The sequence below is a fragment of the Lycorma delicatula genome, chromosome 8 (assembly GCF_047948215.1).
Source record: "Lycorma delicatula isolate Av1 chromosome 8, ASM4794821v1, whole genome shotgun sequence".
In the NCBI taxonomy this organism is placed as follows: domain Eukaryota; kingdom Metazoa; phylum Arthropoda; class Insecta; order Hemiptera; family Fulgoridae; genus Lycorma; species Lycorma delicatula.
This window is the reverse complement of record NC_134462.1, coordinates 104,206,306-104,232,161: the sequence shown is the minus strand read 5'-3', so window position 1 is coordinate 104,232,161 and position 25,856 is coordinate 104,206,306. Positions and strand designations below refer to the sequence as shown.

Genomic DNA, 25,856 nt, shown 5'->3' with positions numbered 1-25,856 from the left:
AGAAATAATATAATGTTCTAAATCAGCTGGTATGATACAAGATTTGTAGCATCAGTAATATAAGATTTTATGAAAAGTAAAAGATCTGGCTTTATCCACTAGCCACCTACTACATCAGCTTTTTATGAATTCCCAATCAGAAACAGTATACTTGAATTGTTCTGTATTTACAGAGGGCATTGAGGTCCAATAAAGAAGCAGCTCCTCAACCAACTATAGAAGATCTCAGCATGATGCCACAGATGAAACTAGGAAGGTGACTGATCTGATTCCCATGCCACTCATCCAAGAAAGAGGAGAAAATATAAGATCATCAACCCACGGAAAAACTACAACCTCTTAATCAGGGTTGTTTACTCTCTAACCCAGGTCCCAATGACAACAATTTTTTTTTTTTTTTAATTTCTTTTGGTGTTTCATTCATTAAACTGTTACTAAAACAATTTTGAGTAATAAACACTGGAGAAATCAAGAGATAAAAATGTTATACTTCTCATGAGTAAATGATTAAGATAATAAATAATTCTTGCATTTTATTTTATGTTTCTTTCATTTATAACTGAAGCAAGTGCTCAAAATCTCAATTTGCACCCACTGCTGCACAAGTCTGGAAAATTTACATGCACAGCCGTGTCTAACTGATTTTAACAAAATTTGATGGATCAACTACATTTTAAATCTGGCTGACATCTTAGCCATGTCGAAGAGAAAACATTTGCCAAGAGATAAAAGAAAACAGCTTTTTAAATTTGCTGATTTTGGATCTACTTTAAAATCAAAGAAAATATGCTAAAACTTTAATAATTTTCTTATTTTTTATATGTAAAGGGACTTCCATTCTCTTCCAGAAAAAAAAGGTTCCTCAATTTACTTAGTGAAGATGTGTTTCAGCAAAAAAAAACTTCAAGAAACAAAAAAAATGAAAGAAGATAACGAATGAAATAACTTTAATATTAAGCAATTTTTAGAATTTTGACCACTGTTTCTCTTCCAAATAATGAAGTATCGCACAAGAACAATGGTTAACAATTAAAATCAAAATTAGTTTTTCTATAATATCATAATCTAAAATAAACTCACAGTTTAAATTCTTGATGCCTATTGTTTGGCTGATGATTATGTGTTATAACATTGACGGACGGTCCTGGTAGTGAATCAGGATTGACTGGAACTTGAACACCGCGTTCCCACTCTTGTTTCCACTGATCTGTAATGACCCAATACTCATCGACTGCAAGAGGTTCTGAATCTGGCAGTTTCATCGCACTGATGAGATCTTTCCTGAACAGCTAATTATAAAAAAGACATCTTGATAACATTCAAATTTAAACTGCTTACACCTTAATAATAATCCATATACATATAAATATTCGGCTATCTGATTCAGTGAATAATAACAAACCTGTTGGAAATTATAAATAATTATTAGTTAATTCTAAATGTTGAGAGTGATTTTAAATTCCCATTGATATGCAATGAAACATATCCTTTTTTTAAATCTGGAAAATAAAATTTTATATCCACGGTTTATGATTTTTGTCCCAGCAACTATATGCAGAAGCCAGCTAAAGTTAAAAAGTCTATAATATTACACTTAGGCTAATGAACAAAAAATATTTGAATATAAGCTATTATATTTTTTTTACAATTTATATAATGTATGAGCCAAATTAAATATTATAGTTATAAGTAACTGCTTTTTATGAATGCTAGCCTTACTGTATGGTTTTAACACATACAATAATTCTAATTCCTTTAAAATAATCAATTATTATTTATTTATTTTTAGAACAGCACTATATTTTTTCATTATATACAATGGCACACATGTATGTGTGCACATACATCTGAAAAGTTCCTGAACTCAATTAAATAAAAATTCAGATTTAAAGATAAACAAATTTATTCACATCAGCCCTCTACATAGAACCCTTCTCTAGTTAATACACTCATTGCAGTGTCGGTAAAACTTGTCAAATGCTCTGTAGAAATCACTTTGAGTAAAGGGGGGGGGGGGCAACTGGCCAACATTCATAGGTCATTTTCCTACATCAGTAACAGAAGATACCATTGTAAGATAAGCAAGAGATACCACTGTCTGTTGCACAACAAATTAAAAATTGATTTTTCACGAAGGAAGGAGTTAAATCCTCTAAAATGTTGTCTCGACTCCAGGCACAGTTCAGAGATACTACCCTGTCAAATCTCAAGTATTTGTTAGGCCAAAAAATGTCCAAATGGCCATGTTGCAGTGGAGAACAAGTCACGAGCATTGTCTTCAGACCAGTGTCAGTAATGACAACATTCACGTGACCACTGTATAACTGTTACTGAAATTGCATTGCATCAGAGGTGGATATATATGTTGGGACTGTGCATACTATGATGTCAGACACTTTTAGATGCAGCAAAGTATCGGTGAGGTAGATTCCATGTATTCTCACTGAAACACAGAGAAATATCCGGAAAGACATCTGTTAGCAACTTCTGACTCACTGTGAGGAATGAGAGCATTTTTGAACCGTATTGTGGCCTGTGAAAAAACAGGAGTCCACACTACACCTTACAAAGCAAGAGAACAGGTATGAAAGGAGGAAAAGAAGGGAAGGATTGCAGACCGAGGTCTAGAAATGCTTTTCAGATGGAAACGTTCTGGCAACTGTTTTTTGGAACTCAAAAGGTGTGTTGCTGGTTGATTTCCTGTGCAAACGAAGGATGGTAAGTGCAGCATACTACTGCCAGTTGTTGGATGACATCAGTACTGCTTATCACAACAAATTATGCCAGCAACCGATTTACAACGTTCTCCTTCTCCACAACACATGACCACCCACATACAGCATCTCAGACTTGCTAGTCCACTGCTGTTTTGTTTCTTTGATTTTTGGTTATAATTGCTCTGGTTAAGTTTATATTTTATTATTAGTCATTTTGTTGTTAGTATTATTCTGTCCATTCTCATTTTTGTTATTCTCTTATTTTATTAATTTATTATCATTAATTTATAAGGGTTTTTATTAATACAATTTCAGTTTTTTTTTTTAGAACAGCTTAAAAAAAAAGTTTATTAAAGCCTTTTAAGTGCTTTAAAGATTCTAAGAATAATCCTTAAAAATTACAAGATAACATTTCTTAATAAAATATTCATCCATTAAGGAGCTAAGTGGAATAAGGTTAAAATCTATATTATATAGTATTGCTAATTTATACTTAACCGAATTCTGTTTGGTGGTCAATTAGTTTACATTTAAATGTAATAGCAGACAATTTATTTACTAATATTTTAGTTCATTTCTATAACTTCTGCACTACCTTCAATGCTGATAACTTTTGTTTTTGATTAAACAATTTCAGAAAAGTCGTTTCCATTCTTAAATGCTCTGAAAAATCTTCTTTTTTTAAATGATGGTTATTTTTCCTATGGACATTGTATTACAGTTATCAGATTATATTTTATACACACGAGATAAATTATATTTGACTTTTCTTTCTCTTCTGAATTTTTAACAATTTTGAAATATTTTTGATTTAAGAGAATTCTGTATTTATCTTATACACATATTATCATCATATACATCAGATAATTTTTCAATTTTATTACATAACTATATGTGATATATTCCTTTTTTTTATCCTACTTAACCATTTATTGTTATAAAATCCTTTCATGTAAATTACGTTATTATTATTATTTTTTAATTACTGTTTATATACTTTCAGTCATAACCACTTTCTTTAAGTATTTTATTCAAATAATTTATCTCTTTTTTTATTTTATTTTCATCCCCGCCAGAGCTTTGAAAGCTCTGTTCATCATGTTAAAATATATACAAACCAACATTGGTTTGAGCTGGAATCCAGCTCATATCCTCCAGTTGCTAGATTATTTAATCTATTGCTAGTGAGACATTCAAAATATCAACATTTTGGATACTCAGGAGCACAATATACAAGGGATGCAATGAGTATTTTTAAAAAAAAGTTGCATGAAAATGAAGCATGTAGAGAAAATCCACTTCATATATAGACTGTGGAAGATGAAATTATTTAGTTTTGTGATACATATTTTTGAAGAACACATCAGAAATTAAACACAAACAAGTAGAAGATATGTACAGTGCAGTTTTAAAATCAATCAGTAATCATCAGACCATCAGGGAATGTCATTTTTATGAATTTTTGGCAATCCCTTAAGTTTAGGTGCAAGAGGTGTAAATGAAAACTAGAATGATGTTAGTTAATTATTTTAAATTAATAATTTTCAGCTATTTTTCATAACATGCTATTCATTTTTCTACTAAGTAATTCTTTACAAACATAAATATGTTTACATTATCAGGAGTCTTCATTTTGCCTGATTTACCAAAAATATCATTACTTTAAAATAGGTAATACTTTAAAATTATGTTTTATCTAACTTTAATTGTAAAATATTATTATTTTTGTGATTAACTGATTTATTAAATGTTTTTATTTTTTTATTTTCTGTGAAATCTCTTTATTATCAATAAACATATAACATTTTTATTCTTCCAAAAACAATCTAGTTGGTTTAGAATGAAAATAAAAACAAAAAATTATCACAAACAGGTGAACATCTATTTAAAAAAGATAACAAACATTTGAAAAAATTTCATTGAAAAGATAAATTTTAATGTAATAAATGTAGAATTTAATAATACCAACTGAAGATGCAGGATATTGCAAAACCAGTTATTGCAAATTAATACAGTAAGTTAATCTCAAGGAAATCTCTTGAGATTCTATAGCCAAAAATAAGAAAGAAGTTCATATAAACATAGGTCAGAAAACAATTCGTCAAAGAGTTTCAGCTCACGAACCATTTAGCTCGGCTTTCTGCTCTCTCTGTGAAATTATTTTCACAGTGAAATTATTTTAATTGTACCAGAGGATACAAATCAAGGAGGAAATTTGGTGCTTCCCTACGGTTTTTGATCTAAAAAATTGAATAAAAGTGGTCCCAGATCTCTATCTCAGTTAGATTTTAAGAAAAACAGGATAAAAACACAAAAAAAATTTTGTCAGGAAATACACTTTTTTATGTTTGGAGTAAAATAATTTTGTTAAATTACCAATAAACAAATAAAAATGTCTAGTTAACTTTGTAAAGGATTTAAATCTGAGAAAATTGATATCAATAAAGTCAATTAGAATTAAATATAAATTTGAGAAGTTCAACTTTAATTAAAAACAAAACATACAAATTGGATAGGGAAAGTGGTACGATTTTAATACAAGAACTAAAACTTATAAAAGTGAATTTGAAAGATATCCTTCTAAAACATAATAAAAATTTTTATTTTTTCATAGGCTGGCAATAACAACTGATCAACAACTAAGTTTTGTGTCTAGCATTTGAATATTTATTTGAGCGGTTTGTGCTGTTATTATTTGATCAGTCATTCATTATGAAAGATATCACAAATTTTTTATTTGGAGAGTTGATAGACAAGTTTTTAATTTATGGTAATGTTATAAAAATGGATTGGTTAATGTGCGTGAATACCGGGAAAATTATCCAGATCAGAGCATACCAGATTGTAAAATATTTGAGGCTTTGGAGAGGTGAGTCAAGAAACAAGTATGCTTAACCGCGATTCAATGCTCATTCACATTTTTCCTGTTCAGATGTTATATTAAATTTTCTGCTTTCCTTTACGTACCAGTGAGTCAGCAAATACTTGCTGATTAGGAATGTTGTGATTGGGAATCTTTGATGATATTCTTCAACGCCTTGTTTAGTATTGCCATTACAAAAACTACAGGTGAAATGAATATCTGCATATTCCTAACTTCAAAACTTATACAGCATTTTCCTTTTACTACAGAACAAATCACTTATTAATGGTTACATTGTCAACACAATTTTTGTCTCACGAGTTACAACAGGTGTACTCAATGCAGTTTTTATCCTGTTTTCAAATATGTATTCGGAACTTCTCCATCACCCACAGCTTTTTTTATTTTAATTTTTTTTAAATATTTTTTAATGTTTTTTCGTCCATTTATCCATTGTCAAGTAAAAGCTCCGAGATCATTGTAAATATGATGGAACCAGATATATGATATCAGATACAATATGAAAGAAACATGAAAACTTCAAATTTATACTGGAAAACCTTCAACAATATGCAATGTACGAATGGAATATTTGTGGTGATTTGAAAGTAATTGCACTTATTCTTGGTTTGCAGCTTGGTTACACAAAGTACTGTTGTTGTTTTTTGTGTGAATGGGATAGTAGGGACAGAAAAAATCATTTCATTAGAAAAGAATGGTCTAAATGCAAATCACTAATTCCTGAACAGAAAAATGTAAAACATGACCCCATTGTGTAATCCTAAAAATGTGTTATCTACCTCTGTTACATATCAAACTAGGATTAATGAAGAATTTCGTCAAGGCCATGGACAATCCTCCAGGTTTCATGTACTTAAAACAGAAGTTTCCTAAAAATTAGTGATGCAAAAATTAAAGAAGGAATATTTGTGGGTCCACAAATATGATCACTAATGTATGATGAAAAGTTTGAGGAACTATTGAATCTACTGGAGAAAGCAGTTTGGCAAGCATTCAAAAATGTTACTCAGAGTTTTTTGGGAAATTGAAAAGCAGAAAATTACTGTGATATTGTCCAGGATCTTATAAAAATTTGGGTTGTAATATGTCCTTAAAAGTACATTTCCTGCGCTCGCACCTAGATTTCTCCCCAGAAAATCTTGGCACAATAAGTACAGGAAACACTTTCATCTGGAGATTTCAACTACGGAAAAGAGGTATCAAGGCAAATGGCATCCTAATATGCAAGCCGATTGTTGTTGGACCATCAAGAGGGCTGCTCTACAGACAAAATATAGCAGAAAATCATCATTCCTTACTTTCTAGGCGAGTCAAATGTTTAAATATTGTGTAGTTAAGAATGCAGAAAGTATTATAATGTTTGAAATTATAAATGTCTATCTCTTGGAAACCTTGCGTGATGGGGAAAAACCAATATAATATTTGAATTCAGGAGAAAAAATACTATGAGAAAAAATACTATGAGAAAAAATTCTTTATTGTTTTACAGTGTTATAATAGCTTTTAAAATCAGTGCAAACGAACTACTTAAATACACATAAATCAGAAACATACACTTCACAAATTGAAAAAATTTTATACTGAAAATTAACTTCTCAATAACAAATACAGCACATTGAAGCAAGATTCTGAATCATAACCACAATAATGATTGAAAATTTTGTTTGTAGAGCTTTATTCTATGGGAAATTAAACACAGACTACTAATATTGTACAGCATTACAGCACCTCTAATGGGAAATTAATGCACTAATAATTATGAAATAACACCATAATATACAGGCAGACAAATATACTAACCTAATTTTTCTGTTATTGTTTCACTTGAAAGTACAATTAACTGCTGCTGTGAGATGTTGGTAGATAATTTACATCAATTTTCTCAGAATTAGATTCTCTATCAATTTAATCAATATTTTTATTTGTTTATTGACAAACAAAGCTATTTTACACCAAAGTTAAAAAACTGTGTTTTTCAACTCAATTTTTTTGTTTATTACAAGCTCTATTTTCTAGAAAATAAAGGTGATGCTGCAGTTCTGGGAACCATTTTTTTATTTTTTTCAGGTCCCAAAACCATAAGAAACCATTAAATTCACCTTCCCAGAATTTCAGTAGGGCTTCATTTTTGCAGCGGAGCAGAGATCAGGGTGAAATCTTTCACTAGCCATAACTCGCTAAAGAAGTGTTTTCAGACCCATGTTTATATGAACATTTTTCATTATTTTAATCAGATAAATGTGCCTAAGAGGTTTAGCAGAATCCTCTCAGGACATGCACACACAGTGTTTTGGAGGTTTATATTTTATTTAATATTAAATAAATATGCATTAATATGATTGTTATTATAACAGCTCATGCTCGTGAAATCTTTCATTTACCAGTCTACAGTGCATCACTTTATTTTTCTAAAAAATAACAGAAAAAATTACCTCAGCAGGAGCTTCTGTTGCACTTCGATTGTAAATAGTATTTATTTTAAGATCATTAATTGGGCGAGGAGTCCACCCAGGATCCAAGGAGGACGTTTCCTCCTCCTCCGCCACCGCAGGGGGACGCCCCTTTCGACGTTTCGTTGGGACTGAAACAGTATAATATTAGTACTTAAATTCAATCACACATTAAATATATTAATTTTTATTAAATCAAATATGTATTCATTGTATTTTATTGTTCATTAATATCAGAAACAATAATTAAAGGTCAATATACAATAGTAAGTGCACCGGTTGAGAAGCACTTTTAATCGATCTTCAGTATTGACTTTTATAAACTTTGTTATAATTATTATAGTAAATATTAACTTTGTCCAGTATTAAAAAAATTTGTTGATGACTTGAATGTAAAATTTTAATAAAATAAAATTCACTGAGTTCTGTTTACTTCGTACTGTTCATTTGTTACTATTAACACACTTTGATGATATACTAAAGATGACACGTGTCTGAGCTTCTGGAAAAAAATACAAATTAATACTGCTATGTAGAAAGATTATGTCCAGAATTTTAGTATTTTATGATTACAAACAAACACTAACAGAGATTGATAAATAAATAGATAAAAGCTATTAATGTACTTGCTATCGAAATGTTGAGAATTTAAAATCACTCTTATCCAGTGAAATTTTGCCAAGTTATAAAGGATGTTTCTATGCAGGTTAAGTAAATAAAAATTCAAACTTTTATCTCAATGTCTTTTTGTTTTGTAGAATTTTTAAAAAAAAATTACAAAACACTTTTTTTTAAATGTCAAGTAATAATTAAACTGAAGATAAGTAAAGCCACAAATTTATCCTGCACAGAAATAACACTACATTCTAATATTTCTCTTACATTTTTTTTTCTTTTGTTAATACATCTCAAACATTTGGTTTTGACTTTAAGGATAAAATTGGAAATGAATGAGCTTTACGCAGGCAGAAAGAATGCTTAAATATCTGGAACACTAAATTAATTGGTGTAGTAAACTAATAAAGACACTGCTAACTAGACACTTCACAGTAAAAATTAAAAAAATAAACTAACATTATACGAATTCTTCATTTAACACTATAATTCTCTTAGAAAAAAAAACAGTACAATATGAAAGAAAATACGTGAAACAAGAACTTATTTACTTCATAAGGAATAAACTCCTACATACTCTTACTCCTCATATAAGAATCATTAAAATATCTTGTTGAACTAACTAAAAAATTATTAATTAAATATTTATGTTTGCATAAAGAAACTTGTAGAAAAAGTGTAGAATAATCAAACAGAGAATTTACGAACATTGCTGCTCAAAAATATTCTCAGGAGTTGTATTTTTATTGAATAAACTAATCAATATATTATACATTCCACTTTATTTCCCTAATTTGTAACCAGTATTATACTTGCTTACTAAAAAGGTGTTACATACATAAAAAATATGAAAAGTGGAACTTGTGCATTCAATGCTTGACTCAACTGCACTCATACCTGAAAAATACGCAGTGGCCTAATCAAAATTAGGAATTAGTAATGAAATAATAATTTTTGTACTAATTTAATCCTTGCTTGAAAAAAGAAACTGAATAGTCATTTGTCTTAACCGATATAAAGCTTTAAATTTTTTTTACTTACAGGTGATATTTGAACACTCCATGAAGTGTGATGGTGAAAGAAAGTAGTATTCACCATACAAGAACAGCTGTATATTCTTCAACTGAAGATATCAATAGTTATACTATACTGCATTTCTACTATCAAATGCATTTCTTTCTGACGGACCCAAACTGATTCAGTAGTGCTACACTATGCTTACAGCAGGCTGCTACAACGTTTTCCTTACACTAAAAGGACTACATGAATAGTAAGTAATAAGTGGCATGCTTATTTACAAAAAACTGATCAACTAAATATGAGTAATACTAATTTAACAGCAAATCGACCATCTACCTGGGCCATCTTCTGCTCTACTCAGTTGTCTTTTAGCACGCTGTGACATTCTGGTTCGAGCTGTAAAGTTGAATCACCTCTGCTGCAGCTCCAGAGCCTAAAGAAAACGCATAATTGTAAAGAATATAATTTTAAAAGTATCTTATTTTCTGTAAGAAGAAAATCTTATTCTCTAAATTATATAGTTCATCTTATTCTGGTTAATAATAATTATATTATTTCAGTTATAATTTTGGATGGTTAATGAAAATTTGAACAAAATGACTGGGTCTGTTCAGTTTATTACATCAATTTTTTAAAATATTCTTTGTATTACTTTTATTTTAGTTGTATAAAATAGGTTATTATGTGATAATATGAATTTATTACCAGAATGTGAGAGGATTAGAAAGTAAAACAGCTATTTAATTAATTTAATTACCTGTTATGATATTAATTTTACTCAAACATGGCTTTATATGATAATATATTATAGTTTGATTTATTATGGTCGTCTATGGGCATTCATTAAAGGGCATTGTGAACAATACCCTTCACACTAGTAAAAACAAAGTGATGTTTTAGTTGTTTTTATATATTTTAGCCATCTGGTTTTCAAAATTACAATTTTTTTTTAATGTTTCTATAACTATTCTGCTGATGAAAAAATGAGTGTTACTAAAATAGATATGTTAATTTTTAATGTTTCAGGTATCTTACTAAGATACCTGAACCTACATACTATGTGGAAGGGTTTTATTTTTTCTTAATCTATGTAATTTCATCTCTTGTAACAACAACACGAACGTTGTAAAAAATAAACAATAATATTGGTATGAACAATATTGTGTCTTTTTTATTTATTTATTTTTAATATTGCACCTGTAAGAGAGTTCAATACACTTGCCTCAAATGATCATTATTCTATATTATATGTATAGTCAGATAAAAAATGAATACAATCAATAATAATTGTGGTAGAGTTGATTATGAAATACTCAACGCAAATTATGAAAGCTTTGCAAAGGTAATTTGTTAATTTTCATAAATATCTTCAGATCTAAACATTTCAGATTTCTGCCACCTGTCCAACATGTGGTTTTTGGATTCAAAAAATGTTGGACTCTGGTGGTTGGGGTGTACTCTAGACTCAAATGAGGAAAATCAAATAGTGAAGATGAAGTTCATACATCCACATGAACCTTCAACTTCCTTCCACTACACAGACTTTGAGGATGTTCTTAATGTATATAGCAGTGATGTTATTTCAAAAGTAGATCCAAGGGTAAATCCAACAGGAAGAGTTTATAACCTCTTAAAGCAGGAAGTGGACAATGCTAACCAGAAGATGTAAAAAGAAGTGTATACTGTGTAAGTCTTCTGTAAATATCTTTGGAAGCTGTATGAATTGCAGTTAAGTGGTGAATACATACAAGTTGATTACTTTATTTCACCATGATCACATTCCAATCCTATTATGAGATGTTTACCACATGTATAACAAATTAGGAAGCAAAAAAATATATTTTTTCAAATTTTAATAAAATACACTTCTGGATATATTCAAATAAATCAAATAAATACGTCAAATAAATCTTTTGGTTACCTTGACCTATTAATGTCACAAAATCTTGTCAAGTTATATATCACATGAAAGCCCATTCCAAGAGCTTTAAAATGACACCAAATTCTCTCTGTAGCTTTTATACGAGCTGAGAAAATTAATTATTTGTAATTACCTGAACCTAGCTTTTTGCAATTTTTTATGGGGCCTACACAAAAACTGAGCAACTGAAAAATCTGAAATACTTTTTTTGCATCACTTTATAGATGGTCAATCCTGTGAATTTTGTTGAAATTGGTGATGGTCAAGTTGAGAGGCTTGTTGATTTGGCATGGAATGACCCTGTTCAGAAATAAGTGTACATTCGAAAAGAAGATTGACTTAAACATTTTTATCCTGTTTGTAAGTCTATAATAAAAATAATTAAGAGTGAAATAAAAGCTTTGCTGTAATTATAAAATGTAGTCATTATATTCATCTTGAAAATTATAAAGTAATATGTAATGAATTAAAAAAGTAAACTCATAGAGTATATAAGGCTTAAATAAGGAAAGTATAAAGATGTGAAGTTCTCAATAATGATAGTAGGAATTTTGTTTTCTTTTTCCAAAATCGAATCAGTAGAAGGAGCTGTATCATACAGTCTATCTATCTAATTTTTGTAGGAATGGCTCCTCGCAGGTTTGCTAGAGCAGATATCAACTACACACAAATGGGTACTGCCTCAAATCAATTATACCTAAGATCTTAGCAGATTTTAAATTCAAAAACTGAATTTTATCATATTACTTAATACTGAGGAAACCCATTTCTGTCCTCAGTTTCATTGTGGAGTTATGGAAAATTAAAAACATTAAACGCACGTAACTGTTGTTCTTTTCATTTGTGAGACAAAAACTGGAATCTAGTAAACTGATTTGGAATCTATTCTTTACACATTTCAGCCCTAGATTAATATTTTTTTTGTTTAAATATCTGTATTTCAAATTGACTAATATCTACAAAAATATCATATCATCAATTATATAACATAGTCCAAGGGCACACATGAAATCAATGATCTAGGTATGTTGAGATAAATAAATGTTATAAAGCTAATTATTTTCTTATTAATACAGTGATGTGGATATTTATTTCTGCATCAAAAACATCAAATGACACATTTCCAAGAATGTAGATTTATCAATTAACGCTTAAAGTTATTGCAGTCTTTTGACAATCAATGCTACAGAACCGTGCTGAATCAAATATAATATTATTAGCATTGTTAACCATTTATATTGTCAAATGTTATTTTGATAATTTTGGTTTTGTAATCTACTTTGCCTACTTTTTATGTTATTTATTTTGTTTTGTAATTTTTTTATGCACTCAACATTCAGTGATATGCCTACAGTAATTGAGTATTCATTAATACCAACTATTAGAAGCAATTTTGTGGTCTAAGTAGGTAAATATTGTATTCAGTTAAATAAAGTTCAGAATTTGACCACAGAAATAATGTTTGCTGATGACACTGTCATTTAAAGAGAGAAGAAGGAAATGGTCAACAGGAATTAAAACAATGTAACATGAAAATGTGCAAGAATAACTGGAATTGAAAAGAGTAATACAAATGTTGTTCAACTGAAACAGTTAAGGTAATTTATGCATTTAGGGGATAGTATTTGCAGATGAAAGTAAATAAGAAAAAAAAATAGTGCAAAAATTCAGAAGATTTCTAGTTTTTATCAATTTTTTTTAATATAAGAAACATAGAAATATAATTTTTTTTAAATTTTATCAATTTTTTAAGAAAAGGATGTTTACATTATTTAAATGAAGTCATAATTAATAAAAAACCCTTTCATAGAATAAATTTAATTTTAAACTTAATTTACAAAAACAAAATATTAGTAGCTGTGAACAAATGACATGATAAAAAATTAGAACATCACAAGCTACAACTGACATTTTTAATCTATCATGTTTGTGTAAACATAAAAAACATTTGAATGTTTTGTTTCCCCCAGAAAAAGACTGCTTTTCATTTTAGCTTTGGAGATGAAAGATGGCAGCTAAAAATATATTTATTTTTTATAACTACTGGTGTCTCATGAAAAAATATGAGGAATAGAGTTTATAAAAAATGAACTGCCAGTGATTCCAATAGTGATGCAAATACTCATTTCCATCAAAATGTGAAATAAAACCAATAGAAAAGACAAGATTTCAGAAAGACTTTTTCTTCATAAACATTTTTTAATTGTAAATTTATTTCTGAAATTTAGTTCATAATATTCAAATATTATTTAATATTTTATAACATGATAAAAACCATACAATTGTTTAATAATCTATGAAACACTTGAAATCAGTCACTTATGTGATAACTGGCTTCACTATAGTGGTGACTGATATAAAATAATCTTATCTATGTAAATAACTATCAATCTGAAGCAAGTGTAGCCAACTTCTCAGTTAATGACCAAATGTTTTACCAAAAGTATTAAAAAATTTACAGAATCACAATTTAAAGTCCACCACATTTACAAAACTATTTTTCTTTTCTTCGAAAACAGTCACCCTGAAAACTTTATTAGGGAAGATTAGGTGTCATTTATCATTATATTTTCATCCTATTAAAGCACAGATTCCTACCCAAAAACAATATAGAGAAAATAACAACATCTCCAGGTTAGCAATTGGTTTTTATGCATACGGTATGTATCGTAATACAACAATTGAGTTTGTTGTATCATAGTACAACAAACTTTCAATTACCAAAAATCAACGTATTTGCAATCTAGCTTAACCACAATTTGTCCAGACCAAAATTATTTATTTAAATGTTAGTTAAAAAATAGAATTTTGTACTATAAATTGATTTGATTTTATTTGCCATCTTTTCTTACTAATAAAAAAAGATCTTATTTCGGATATTTGATAATATAGAAGAAACATAAAAAAAAGAATCAAAAACAGTACTTTAAAAAATTGTATTAAAAACCATAAATTTGTAAATGAGGAAGATGAGCTAGCTCATTCTAGAATTCATAGGCTAATTATATCTAGAATACAATTTTTTTAGCAGAGGTGGCTATAATGATACAGGAAATTTCAGATGGTAAAAATACTGATAAAGTAACATTAATTAATGGCTATATACAATAAAAATAGAAATAAATAAATTTATCTCTTAACAATGAGATCAAATCTAACTCACTTTTAGGCATACTCAGTACCTCATTAATAAAATAATACTACCTAATTTCTTTAATATATAAAAATATATATACACCTATACTGATGTTTGATGTTTTCCTACCCTTTTTCAAATAATATTAATTTATATTATAATTAATAATCTAAAAAAAAATTAGATGTTTTAATTTAAGTTTCCTATTATAAGCTGGCTATTATTATTTTTAAATGCACTAGCTGTTTAGAAATATCATCTTGCAGGCTGAGATTTATGATAATCTTAATGTGAGTGCATAATAGAAAAAGAGATAGAATACAGTCAGATAACAAAATCTAGCAGTTTTGGCACCTACCAGCATGGAATCTAATTTCAGGAAGATATGGCTGAAATAATATAGCATGGGGTCCTGATCTTAACAAATCACAAACTCCTGCCATAAATCTGAGATCATACATAAAGTAAAAAATGATATAAGGAGATATAGCGCAACATAAGGTGATATTGAACTGACAATTTGGTATAAAAAATATAGTTTAATTGTCACTGGCCAGCATAAACTACTTCTAGTGAATCTAGATTCCAGAAATAATATGATTATAGTTAAATTACCCACAAAGATGTGATACAGAATTACATATATACCAGAAACTTTCTTTGATAAAATCAGAATTAGATTTTTAGAAATACAATTATTATTACAATTATTAATTAGCTACCTCATAAAACTAAATTTCAAGAAATATATATAATTTGTTTTTTCAATTACTCATAAATTTTATCGTAGTATACAATTTCACAACAATACTGATTTTATAACCTAAATAATTTTATTTATTAATCCAAAAATTAAATGAAAAGCAAAAAGTTTTATTATTAATATCTCCTCAGTAAAATGGCCTACCTTTCATTCAAAAAGTTCTGAACTTTGTATTTTCACAAATTATAAATTTAATATATAAAACCCTTCTTTATAAAATAAAATGTTAGTTATTTGGTTTCGGGTTAGCAGTAGAATTACAAATAATTTACAATGGTTTTCCTTTTCATAAAGACCAAGCTATCTAAATGAAAAAAAAAATTATTATGATATTCTAGTTTACCCAAAACAAGTTTAGGTTTGTTTTTCAAAAATGAAATGGCGATCCCAAGATTACAAGGCTTTCCTACTACCTACACGTAGCAGTCATACTTTAAAATTAGTAGTAAGACATACTGAATGATATTCACTGACTGTTAAAGAAAAATTTAATCTGTACATGAAAAGGTCTGCTATACATGAAAGATCATTCATATCTTCACAATTTCCTTATTGCTTTTGAACCAATATGTGAACCACATGAATCTGTGCACAAGTTAAACTTATATCCCCAACTATTGTACAGTATTTATTAATTTTATAATTGCACTGCAATTATTCCTTAGTTTACAATGATATTTGATATTCTGTACATTACTAACATAATAAATAAAATGACTTAAATATCAACACAAAATGGCACAATTTTCCCAATGCACTTGCATGGAAGCATAGTGTTGTCAAATAATAGATTATGGATAACTAAAGGATTGCAGATGATGCTCACTAGATAACTTTATGTGTTGATCACATAAATTTGGATCAGACTGTGCAGGAATTTTTTGATTTTTAAATTTTTTGTCTGACTGTGCAAGAAACAATACCAAAAGGTTCTTAAGCCATTTTTCAATAATTGACTTATTCAGTAATTCTAACCGTTTTGATAATTTTATTAATTACCAGTTTAAAGGGTAGGGTAAGGAGCCTCCATGTATTTCTTCACTTCACTATGCGTTTTTTGCATGCTTTAAGAAACAGAAATCTTCAATTATTCTCTGTCCTATTTTTACCTTTCTGATGTGAGAAGTGTACAATTCAACAGATTTTCATAAAAAATCTATTAAAATAATTAAGTGATAAGAGGATCGATGTAAAATAATACTAATATTCATCAATTTTGAAATTTTTTCATGTCATTAGGAAAACAAATTAAAGTAAATTAGGACAAAAATATTAAAACAAAAATAACTTACTACATAGCTGAGGTGATATAAATTTCTGGCGGAAAATGCCACAATATTCAATATCTGAAAGAAACAAAAAGAAATTAAAATTTACAATTACAAGTGCAGTTTTCTCATGGATTTATTTAATTTTAACAATAATTATAATAGAAAAAAAAAGAAAACAGAAAATTTTCTAACAGTACACAATAACTGCGAACAACAATAATGAAAAATAATAATACTCTAAAAAACATATCTGCAGACAAAAAGAAAACTGGATAAAGCAACACAAATTTTTACCACATAACTGTAAATAAAGATTTAATTTAACAGATTAATCTGTATGTTTACATTATCTATCTGGATCTGTTCTTTAATTTTTAAAATTTGTAATAATTAAACGACTTTGTCTCTTTTTGGAAAGAAACTGATTACATTGCAAATTTGCACACATGCATGCTCGCGCCCACACACACACAATTTAGGCATAATTGAAAACTTATTAAAAATGATTATAGTATAATCATCAAGTATAATCAATCATTGACTGAAAAAGGTTAATTTAAACAGAACCAACATTATCAAAAGAAAACTCTTCATTTAAAACACAAAACTAAAAATAACAATACTTTATTTTCTACCTTGTACTTAATATATGTTGAAAATAAGGACAAACAGGTAATTGTTATGAATATATGGTGGCAGCTTCCAATAGCTGACACAAGCAGGAACTGGCAAAAAGGAGTAAAATTTGGCAATTTTTTACAGATGATATTCCTTTTTCTCTGTTTGAATTTCATTGTAATATATTCCTTTCATAAGGAAAAAGATGTTCAGCCATTCTTTGATAATAAAAATTCATTTGAAAAGATGTCTGATTCTATTACATGGATTACACTTAGGATTTTTATACCACAGATTTAAGTAGTTAGTATTTATTTACAAATACATTTTAACTAATTACAATTATTCTATAAGCACAATTCTACAGTTAACAAATAAATAAGTAAGTGTTACAAAAATTGCCAGACAAATTAATAACGGTGTTACTACTGCTGCAACATTGAAACACAACTGATGAAGGAACAGCATAATAATTAAATGAAAATGAATATCTGTAAGCAATATCAATTCAGAAATATGCTTCCAGAAATATATATTTATCATTATAAACTCATTTAATTTATAAACTTGCTTTATCTCAAAGAAATATTGAAACAAATTTATAAGATCAGCACGGTTAAGATAAATTTTATTAGATACAGAATTTAACAAATCTAAATCTATGACTTTTTGGTAACTTTCTTTGCAGTTTGTTAATAGTGTAGAAATATTTCAATTTCTGATTAAAAGACTATTGCACATTCATATCGAAACCAAAATTAAATCATGACATTAAGAAATAGAAGCACTGTTAAATAAAAAGGAACTATTTGTTTGAATTGCAGTGGCACAACCTAACAAGAGAGTTAACATTTATAATCCACGATACATAACATTAAAGCTACAATAATATCAGTACACATATAAAAAACCCAGTCAAAAAGACAATAAAATACATGAAGAGAAAATAAAAGTTTGGCTAATAAAGTAAAAATAAATAATATATAATTTAACAAAATTTAATTTTCAGCAAATCTAAATTGCAGTTTGAAAACATAAATTGATTTCAAATGTAATAAAACAATGTACAGGGAGTTAACTGTTATTTTTTTAATAATTATTTTTTAGCACTCTGATACAATTAAAACAATACCGTTGTTAGCAATATTCTAATTGTTTATAATAGATTTATGATGAGATAAAAAAATTCTGGTGATTAGAGTTATATTAACTACACTGAGTAGTAGTAAGTTATACAGTAATCTCCAAATCTCGGGAATAAATTGTGCAGCGTTATTTTGGAAGGATCAAAGATAACCAAAATCCCTATATGAAGTTCAGCAGTGTACACACTGCATACATAACAAACTACATATAGCTACATAAAAAACTGTTATAATACCAAAAAGTCAGCTACCCAGTATGTATTGATAATTAGAATACAACTAATTAATGATTACCTCGGGATAGAATGGAAGAACAGTATTGAAATTCTACTAGCACATTCTAAACCTTGATTTTCCAACTTATTACATGAAAAGTTAAAAATTTAACAGTTGCACTACTTTTCACCCTTTCTACTATAATAACACTACATATTAGTAGACTCCTACTAGGTATTTTTAAAAAAATAGAATACATAAATCAAAACTTCAAAAAAATATATAATACCTAATAATTAAAAAAATCAGAAGAGTCAGAAATGACTTGTACTGCCTTAATTTTCAGTACCAGGTACATATAACTACTCACAGATCTTAAAATTTAATACAAAAATGATTTAATGAATTTTAACAAAAAAATTATAAGTAATTTTGTTTACATAATCTCTGATTTTGTCGATGATTAAATACAAATAAATAATTGACTACACTAAATTTAACAGATTCATAATAGAAGTGACACTTGTTGCTTTAGGATACTCTTCACATGCATTATTTAAAAAATTCTCTTAAAAAAAATTGAAAAAGTAATAAAAAAGTCCTATAATGCTTACAAATTAGAAACAATTCTTCAACTACTACTATTAACTTTTCTCCACAGTACATCTAGTTAAAATATTTTAACTAAAAAATATACATAATTTGAAAAGTGGTCTACAAAAAAAAAATAATAATAATTCTAATTCAATTTCTATTTATTAACATCCATTTATATATTTGCCCAATTCATTTAATGTACATAACTATTATCAGGAATAGAAAAAGAAATGTCATTTCTCAACTTCTGAAATGATGTAAAGAAATAACATATACATAGATATACATTAAAAAAATTAACTCGATCACCAAAACACAGTAACAGAGAAGCCTAAAAAAACTAATGCCAATATTCAAATTTCGCAGGATCCCAGATCATCAGTTAGTACATAATTCTATAATTTACATGAAACAAACAAATAAATTAAATAAAAACTTAAAAATTTAGAAACACACTAACAACCATAAAATTTATAACACAACTCCACTACCATTACTGGAATCAATAATGGCATTATTCCAGTAATGGCAGTGGAGATGGGTTATTATTACAAATTCTCTGGTTGTTAATGTGTTTATGTTTTCTAGATTATTAGGTATTTATTATTATTTTTTTAATATTTGTTTGATATAATTATAGAACTGTGTACCGATTGATGATGCAGGATCCTGCGAAAATCAATTATTGGTATTAGTTTTTTAAGTTTTTGTGTTACTGTGTTTTGGTGGTTGAGTTGTTATTTTTTGAATTTAATTAGCACAGTGGACAATATTTTGAATTTTCAAAAAAATTATATATATATATATATAGAGAAGTACAGAAAATATATTTATTAGAAAGCATGATAAAAACAAATTGTATAAAGGATGTTGAAAAGCAAAAATTTCTACAAATAGACAATGAGTTGGACACAGAGGGGAAAACAGGACTAAAGTTGTTGGATGGCAAGTGAAAAAAGTATAAGAGGAAGACTAGGGGAAAAAATTTTAGATACAGTTAAGGAGGATATAACAACTATAAATCAGAAAATGGAGAATTATGCAGAATTATAAAAGAATATGGTGGACTATATTCTTTTATCCAACCCAGGTAAGGATTATTTATGCAACCTGAACCCTGACTGCATAAAGATGAATCTAGACAATGGAGATGTAATTTCTGCTAATGTTTTCTGTAATTAATATATGAGCCTGAGAGAAATGAGGATATCCAACAGCAACTGAATAATGAGATGCTGAATAAGTATACGGACCAACAGCACAGGAACTACAACTAAGTGTGATATATACATTTATAACAAGTGTGATATATACATTTATAACAAGTGCGATATGTACATTAATAACAATTTATGGTAATGTACATGGATTCAGAAAGTGTGTAGACCAATTGAACTGAAAAAAAACAAATGTGATAAGAATAAAAAAGAATAAGGATATTGTGAAGGTACTAAATCAGGGAACCTTAACCAATTACAAAAAACAGAACCAAACATTGTGGAAAAGTATGGATATACCAACTAATTTTTATAGCAAGTTAAATGCTAACATTTCTACTCGAGATATCTAAATTATAATTTATTAATTTGACTATTATTAATAATATTACATTTAAAGAAAGATGCTAGCCCTTAAAGAAATGTAAAATGCAACCTAACAAATGATGACAATGGATATATAAATAATGAATACACTTGAGAGAAATTCTAAAAAGAATACCACAAAATTTAGGTTTTCTATAGTAGAGTTTCATACATTTAAGGAGTATTGCTAACAGCAAGCTTTTTTAACATGCCTTGCTAAGACACTGCTAAGCCTGTAAAGAAATTCAAAAGATCTTTCCACATCTTTGAAAAAAAGATGCATTAAATTAAACAGGGATTATTGAATGTTTCTTTACTTTCTCAGAGTTATTACTTCACTATCATTGTTACCACTATCACACTACCTCTATTATTACTTAATCACCATTATCAAAGTATTATCAAACTATTTTCTATATTTATATTTTAAGCTAAAGGCAAGTTTTTTTGCCTTTAACCTATTGTTAACATAATATTCTTTTTTAAGTAGATAATTCTGATAATTCATTTATTTATTTTTTAATACTCTAAATGTCCAAGGGCTCGAAATAATATTTATTGTATCACAGTTATGGCATTTTATTTTATAAAATCCATCTACTTTATTTTTTAATCCCTTAGATTATATTATCTGTATTTTCCTTTTAACTGAAATATTTTATTTCCTTTTCTTTAGTTTACTTTTTTATTTGATTTATATCCTATACAATATTTTTACCCAGATATACACTCCCCCTAATAAATGTATTAATGTCATTATTTATATTATTTACGTATTTTATGTAAATTTTATAATTTATTTAATTATCTATTTATTATTTTTGACTATAATTTTAAGTTTAGTTTTCACAGTGAATAATATTAAATATTAATAAATTCTTTATCATAGCCACTTTGGTTTCTTAAAGATTTCGTTTACTTGTTAATAATTTCTAATGTACACATAAGTAAACAATGTAAACACATGTAAATCATATACTTAATTTATATAAGTAAATTGAAAAGAAGGAGTACTCCAAAAAACTATTTATAAAAATTTTACTTAACATTTATTTGTAGACAACATTCTAGATTTTAGGATTCTAAATCTATAGAATTTTACACTTTAAGTATAACAAACTTTGTAAAGTTTTTAAGCACTATCTTGTCTTCCAATTTATTTTATTAACTACTACCATATCTTTTTACTTGCGTTTATGTTAAGAATTGTTAATTTTACTTGATCATGGATAACATGAACTTTAATGAATTATTACTTTGCTGATAATACATTTACAACTAATATCAGTTTCAATATAATTATTACTTGTGTTAGGTATGTTAATATTACAATAAAAAATTTCATAGTTTTTTACAAATTATTATTATTACATTAACAATATAGAACAAAACGTCCTGGAATAATAAATATTTTAAAACCAATTGGGAGATGACAATATATAAGCTGAGGCTTATATAAAGATTTCATGGTATAAAAACAATTTTTGCCATATAAAAAAAATTCAGCCATGCATCCTATTGAGAATGATAAAAAAATAAAATGTATATTGCCTTCAAGTGAATTATTTTTGACATAGGTAGCAAAGGGAAACATGAACCTTTGAACATGTTTTACGTGTTTCTTAAGCAACAAAATTTTTGTTGGGGATTTTTGAATATTGTAAATTTTTATACTCTATCCAAAGCTTATTCAAGGGAAATGTCACCTATGCAGATAAAACAATATTACAATTAATGGCTTTCATTAAATAATACTATATGAATTATTGAAAACTGACCCTGCAACTACAGTTTTCTAATATTTTATTTTTTCCATAGTTAAAAAAAAAATTATTAAGGCATTAATTATATCTAAGCCACACAAAAATGGAATTCAAGACTTCAAATACTTCATAAAAATCTGAGTTATTTTATTAATAACTTAGATTTACAGTAGGTAAAACGATTTTTTTATAAACAACCTAGTATCTGGTGCTGTTACATGAAACATTAGTCCATTTATATTTACTCAAATTACAATTGTACCATAATGCAACAAGATGCAGGTTGTAAATTTTAGTCTCTGTGTTTATACTTTTCAGACAAGTGTGTCAAAATGAAACGCCATAAACGTCTGGTGGGTAAGTAATCTGAGGGTGTTTCCTATCCAGACACAATACAAAAGATCAAACTAGCTATAGATAGACAGGCTACCAGCTCCTCATATCATATAATAGCCAAATTTAGGCTTGCTTAGATATACACATTTCACTAATTCACAATAGTGTTTCTCAAAAAAACACTGAATCAACTAAGCTTAAAGAAGTTAGGAAGCAAATACATCACAAATTACACCATACAGTAATAATTATTACTGCTAGTAGCCCTAAGATAGCAATTTATGGAGGAGTAGGCAACATTAATAACCAAGAGAATGAAATTAAATAAAATCTACAAATCTGGTAGATACAATTTTTTCTGATCCATTTCTAATATTTTTTTTAATAACATTGTACACTTAAGTTGTAAAAACATTTCCTGGAACACTAAAAATTATAAGAAAAACATTTAATATTTTACACACTAAAATGTTCCTATCCACCTTAATATTAGCATTTCTTTTTACCTTATGAAAATGACAAAACTAACAAACTAATGAAATTTAATTCAATAAGTAAAATGTGATTATTTTTTGTTTTGATGCAGGTTATTTTTTGGTTATTAAAACAAAGAGACAGGATGAAGTTTTTTTTTAAAACAAGTGCCTTAAGTGGGATATCAAAATCAGATGATTTATGGTATTCAAGTGCCTAGGTCTTGCAGACCTAAACCAGAAATTTTAAGGATTGTTAGTTAACCATATAAGATGTTAAAACTTATATCATGCAAAAATCAAAAATAATTTTAAAACTGTAGCTGAAGTATACAATTATTATTTTATTTTCTTATGAAGTCTTCTGATGAACTTTCTGGATTTCAGGCCTTCCTCACGATAGTGTATGTGAGGTGTATTCTTGTACAGATTCAGGTCGACCATACCTGAGGCATGTTTTAATTGGAACCCAACCACTGAAGAAAACCAGCATCCATGAACTAGTATACAAATCTGATTAAAATCAACTAACTTTATTAGGATTTGAACTTGAAGACTTTCAACTTCAAAATCAGTTGATTTACAATGACTAGTTTAACCATTAGACCAACCCAATGAATTAAGTATACAATATGCTATTTATACAGAACAAATGACTGTTGATATATGGTGGTATTTCAAATAAAATTAAAATTCAATAAGATGAATTAAATAATTATTTACTACTCACTTATTATATATAAAAAACTGGTGGAATGATTTTATCTTCTTCCACCGGGCCCATTTCAGTGTACAAGAATAAAATCTGAAAGCAAACGAAGTAAAGTTAATACAACCATTAAAAATTATGTAAAAACTAAATGTAATCTAAAGTAAAATCCAAGAGATGTTTGTATGCCCACAATTTCTTAAATTTTTCTATATTTTCCAACTGGCTAGAAAATCAAACTTAAGAATACCTCCTTCCCACAGACAAAAATCCTACAGCGACTAAAGTGATTACCTTCAACCCCTTAATGGATGAAATATTTTAAGTCGTAAGTAACTTTAGAATTTGGCAAGTTGATAAACGTTTGGTAAGAAAAAAAAATAGCAAAAAGGCAAACTGACAATATCTGAAAATTCACACCTCGTGGGAAGAAAAGCTGCACTTCCTAAATCCAGTTATAAATTTTTACATGCTATTAAGTACTAAAACTGAAAAAGGATAAAATGATAACAGATTTGAAAGAAATTCCAAAACTGAAACACAATAAGGATAAAAAAAGGGTTTCTGTCAATCACAAAGTTTGATAAAATAAAATTTATGTCACTATATTTAACTAATCTAACATTTTTACTTTCTATTTACTATGATATATATATAATAAATTGCTTTCTATTTGCATAATAAAATTATGCAACATTAAACACGCTAACAAAAAAACATTAATAAGATAAAAAATTAAAAATAAATATAATTTTGGAACACATGGCATGAACTGCTCTAAGTAATTCTTATTATGTACATTTTTCTATTTACTCAACACCCACATAAATGGCTTTTGTATCTTTCACAACAAAAACAATTATGGTGTAAGTTTAAAGAACTTGTCATACCCTAAAGGAAAACATAATCAACTGTTTGCAATCAATTTTATGAACATAATAGTTATAGCATTTACTAAATGCAAAAAGACTTTGGCTTTCAATAAGCTGTCAACTGTGTTGCAATGATGTTAAATGGTATATAGAGTTGTCTTGAGTCTGTTTAATAAACATGATTTTAAAACACTTTAAATTAATTTATTTAATCTACCAAAAATAGTCAAATCTTTTAAGTCATATTCAAAATCATGCTTCAATATAAATTACTTTTCATAATTTTTGTGGCACAGGTTAAAAACAGTTACTTTCTCAGTTTTATCTGGTACTATAAACAACTTCAGATATTTAATGAAATTAGTTAGGGAAAATTGACCAATTCAATAACATAATTTATTTATTTCCTCAAACAATAAATAAAAGCAACAAAAAAGCTTTAGTGTCTACTAACTATGAGTGAATTTTTTAAACATCCCCTCTAATATTTCACTTAACTTGCTTTTGGTAAATTAAAACATACATTCATGATATGTAAAAAGTATCTGACAATCTGGAAAAATCTGAACATTCTATACCGAATTACTTTTACTTCTACAGATAAATAATGGTTTCTTCACAATTATAAAAAATAATACTTCTGAATTATAATAAAAAAATTGCACCTCTGCGTTAAACACTGGTTTCAGAAACTAAATATATTACAAAACCTTATATTTTTATAAAATTATCAGAAATTATTAAAAAATGTCGTTTCATACCAAAAT

General features: G+C 27.6%; 1 protein-coding gene across 3 annotated transcripts in view; it reads right to left on the bottom strand.

Annotated features, from left to right (window-relative positions):
* Positions 1 to 25,856, bottom strand: part of rno (PHD finger protein rhinoceros) — a 63,799-nt gene that overhangs the window by 33,193 nt on the left and 4,750 nt on the right. For 2 of the 3 annotated variants that reach the window (XM_075372481.1, XM_075372482.1), the window contains exons 2-6: positions 24,239 to 24,313; positions 16,799 to 16,852; positions 10,023 to 10,119; positions 8,034 to 8,182; positions 1,081 to 1,289 (exon numbers count right to left, since the gene is read on the bottom strand). In XM_075372481.1, coding sequence (XP_075228596.1) covers positions 1,081 to 1,289; positions 8,034 to 8,182; positions 10,023 to 10,071 — 407 coding nt within the window. In that variant the 5' untranslated portion in view covers positions 10,072 to 10,119; positions 16,799 to 16,852; positions 24,239 to 24,313. Of the gene's footprint in view, positions 1 to 1,080; positions 1,290 to 8,033; positions 8,183 to 9,707; positions 10,120 to 16,798; positions 16,853 to 24,238; positions 24,314 to 25,856 lie in introns of all 3 variants that reach the window. The other variant, XM_075372483.1, reaches the window with a different exon arrangement.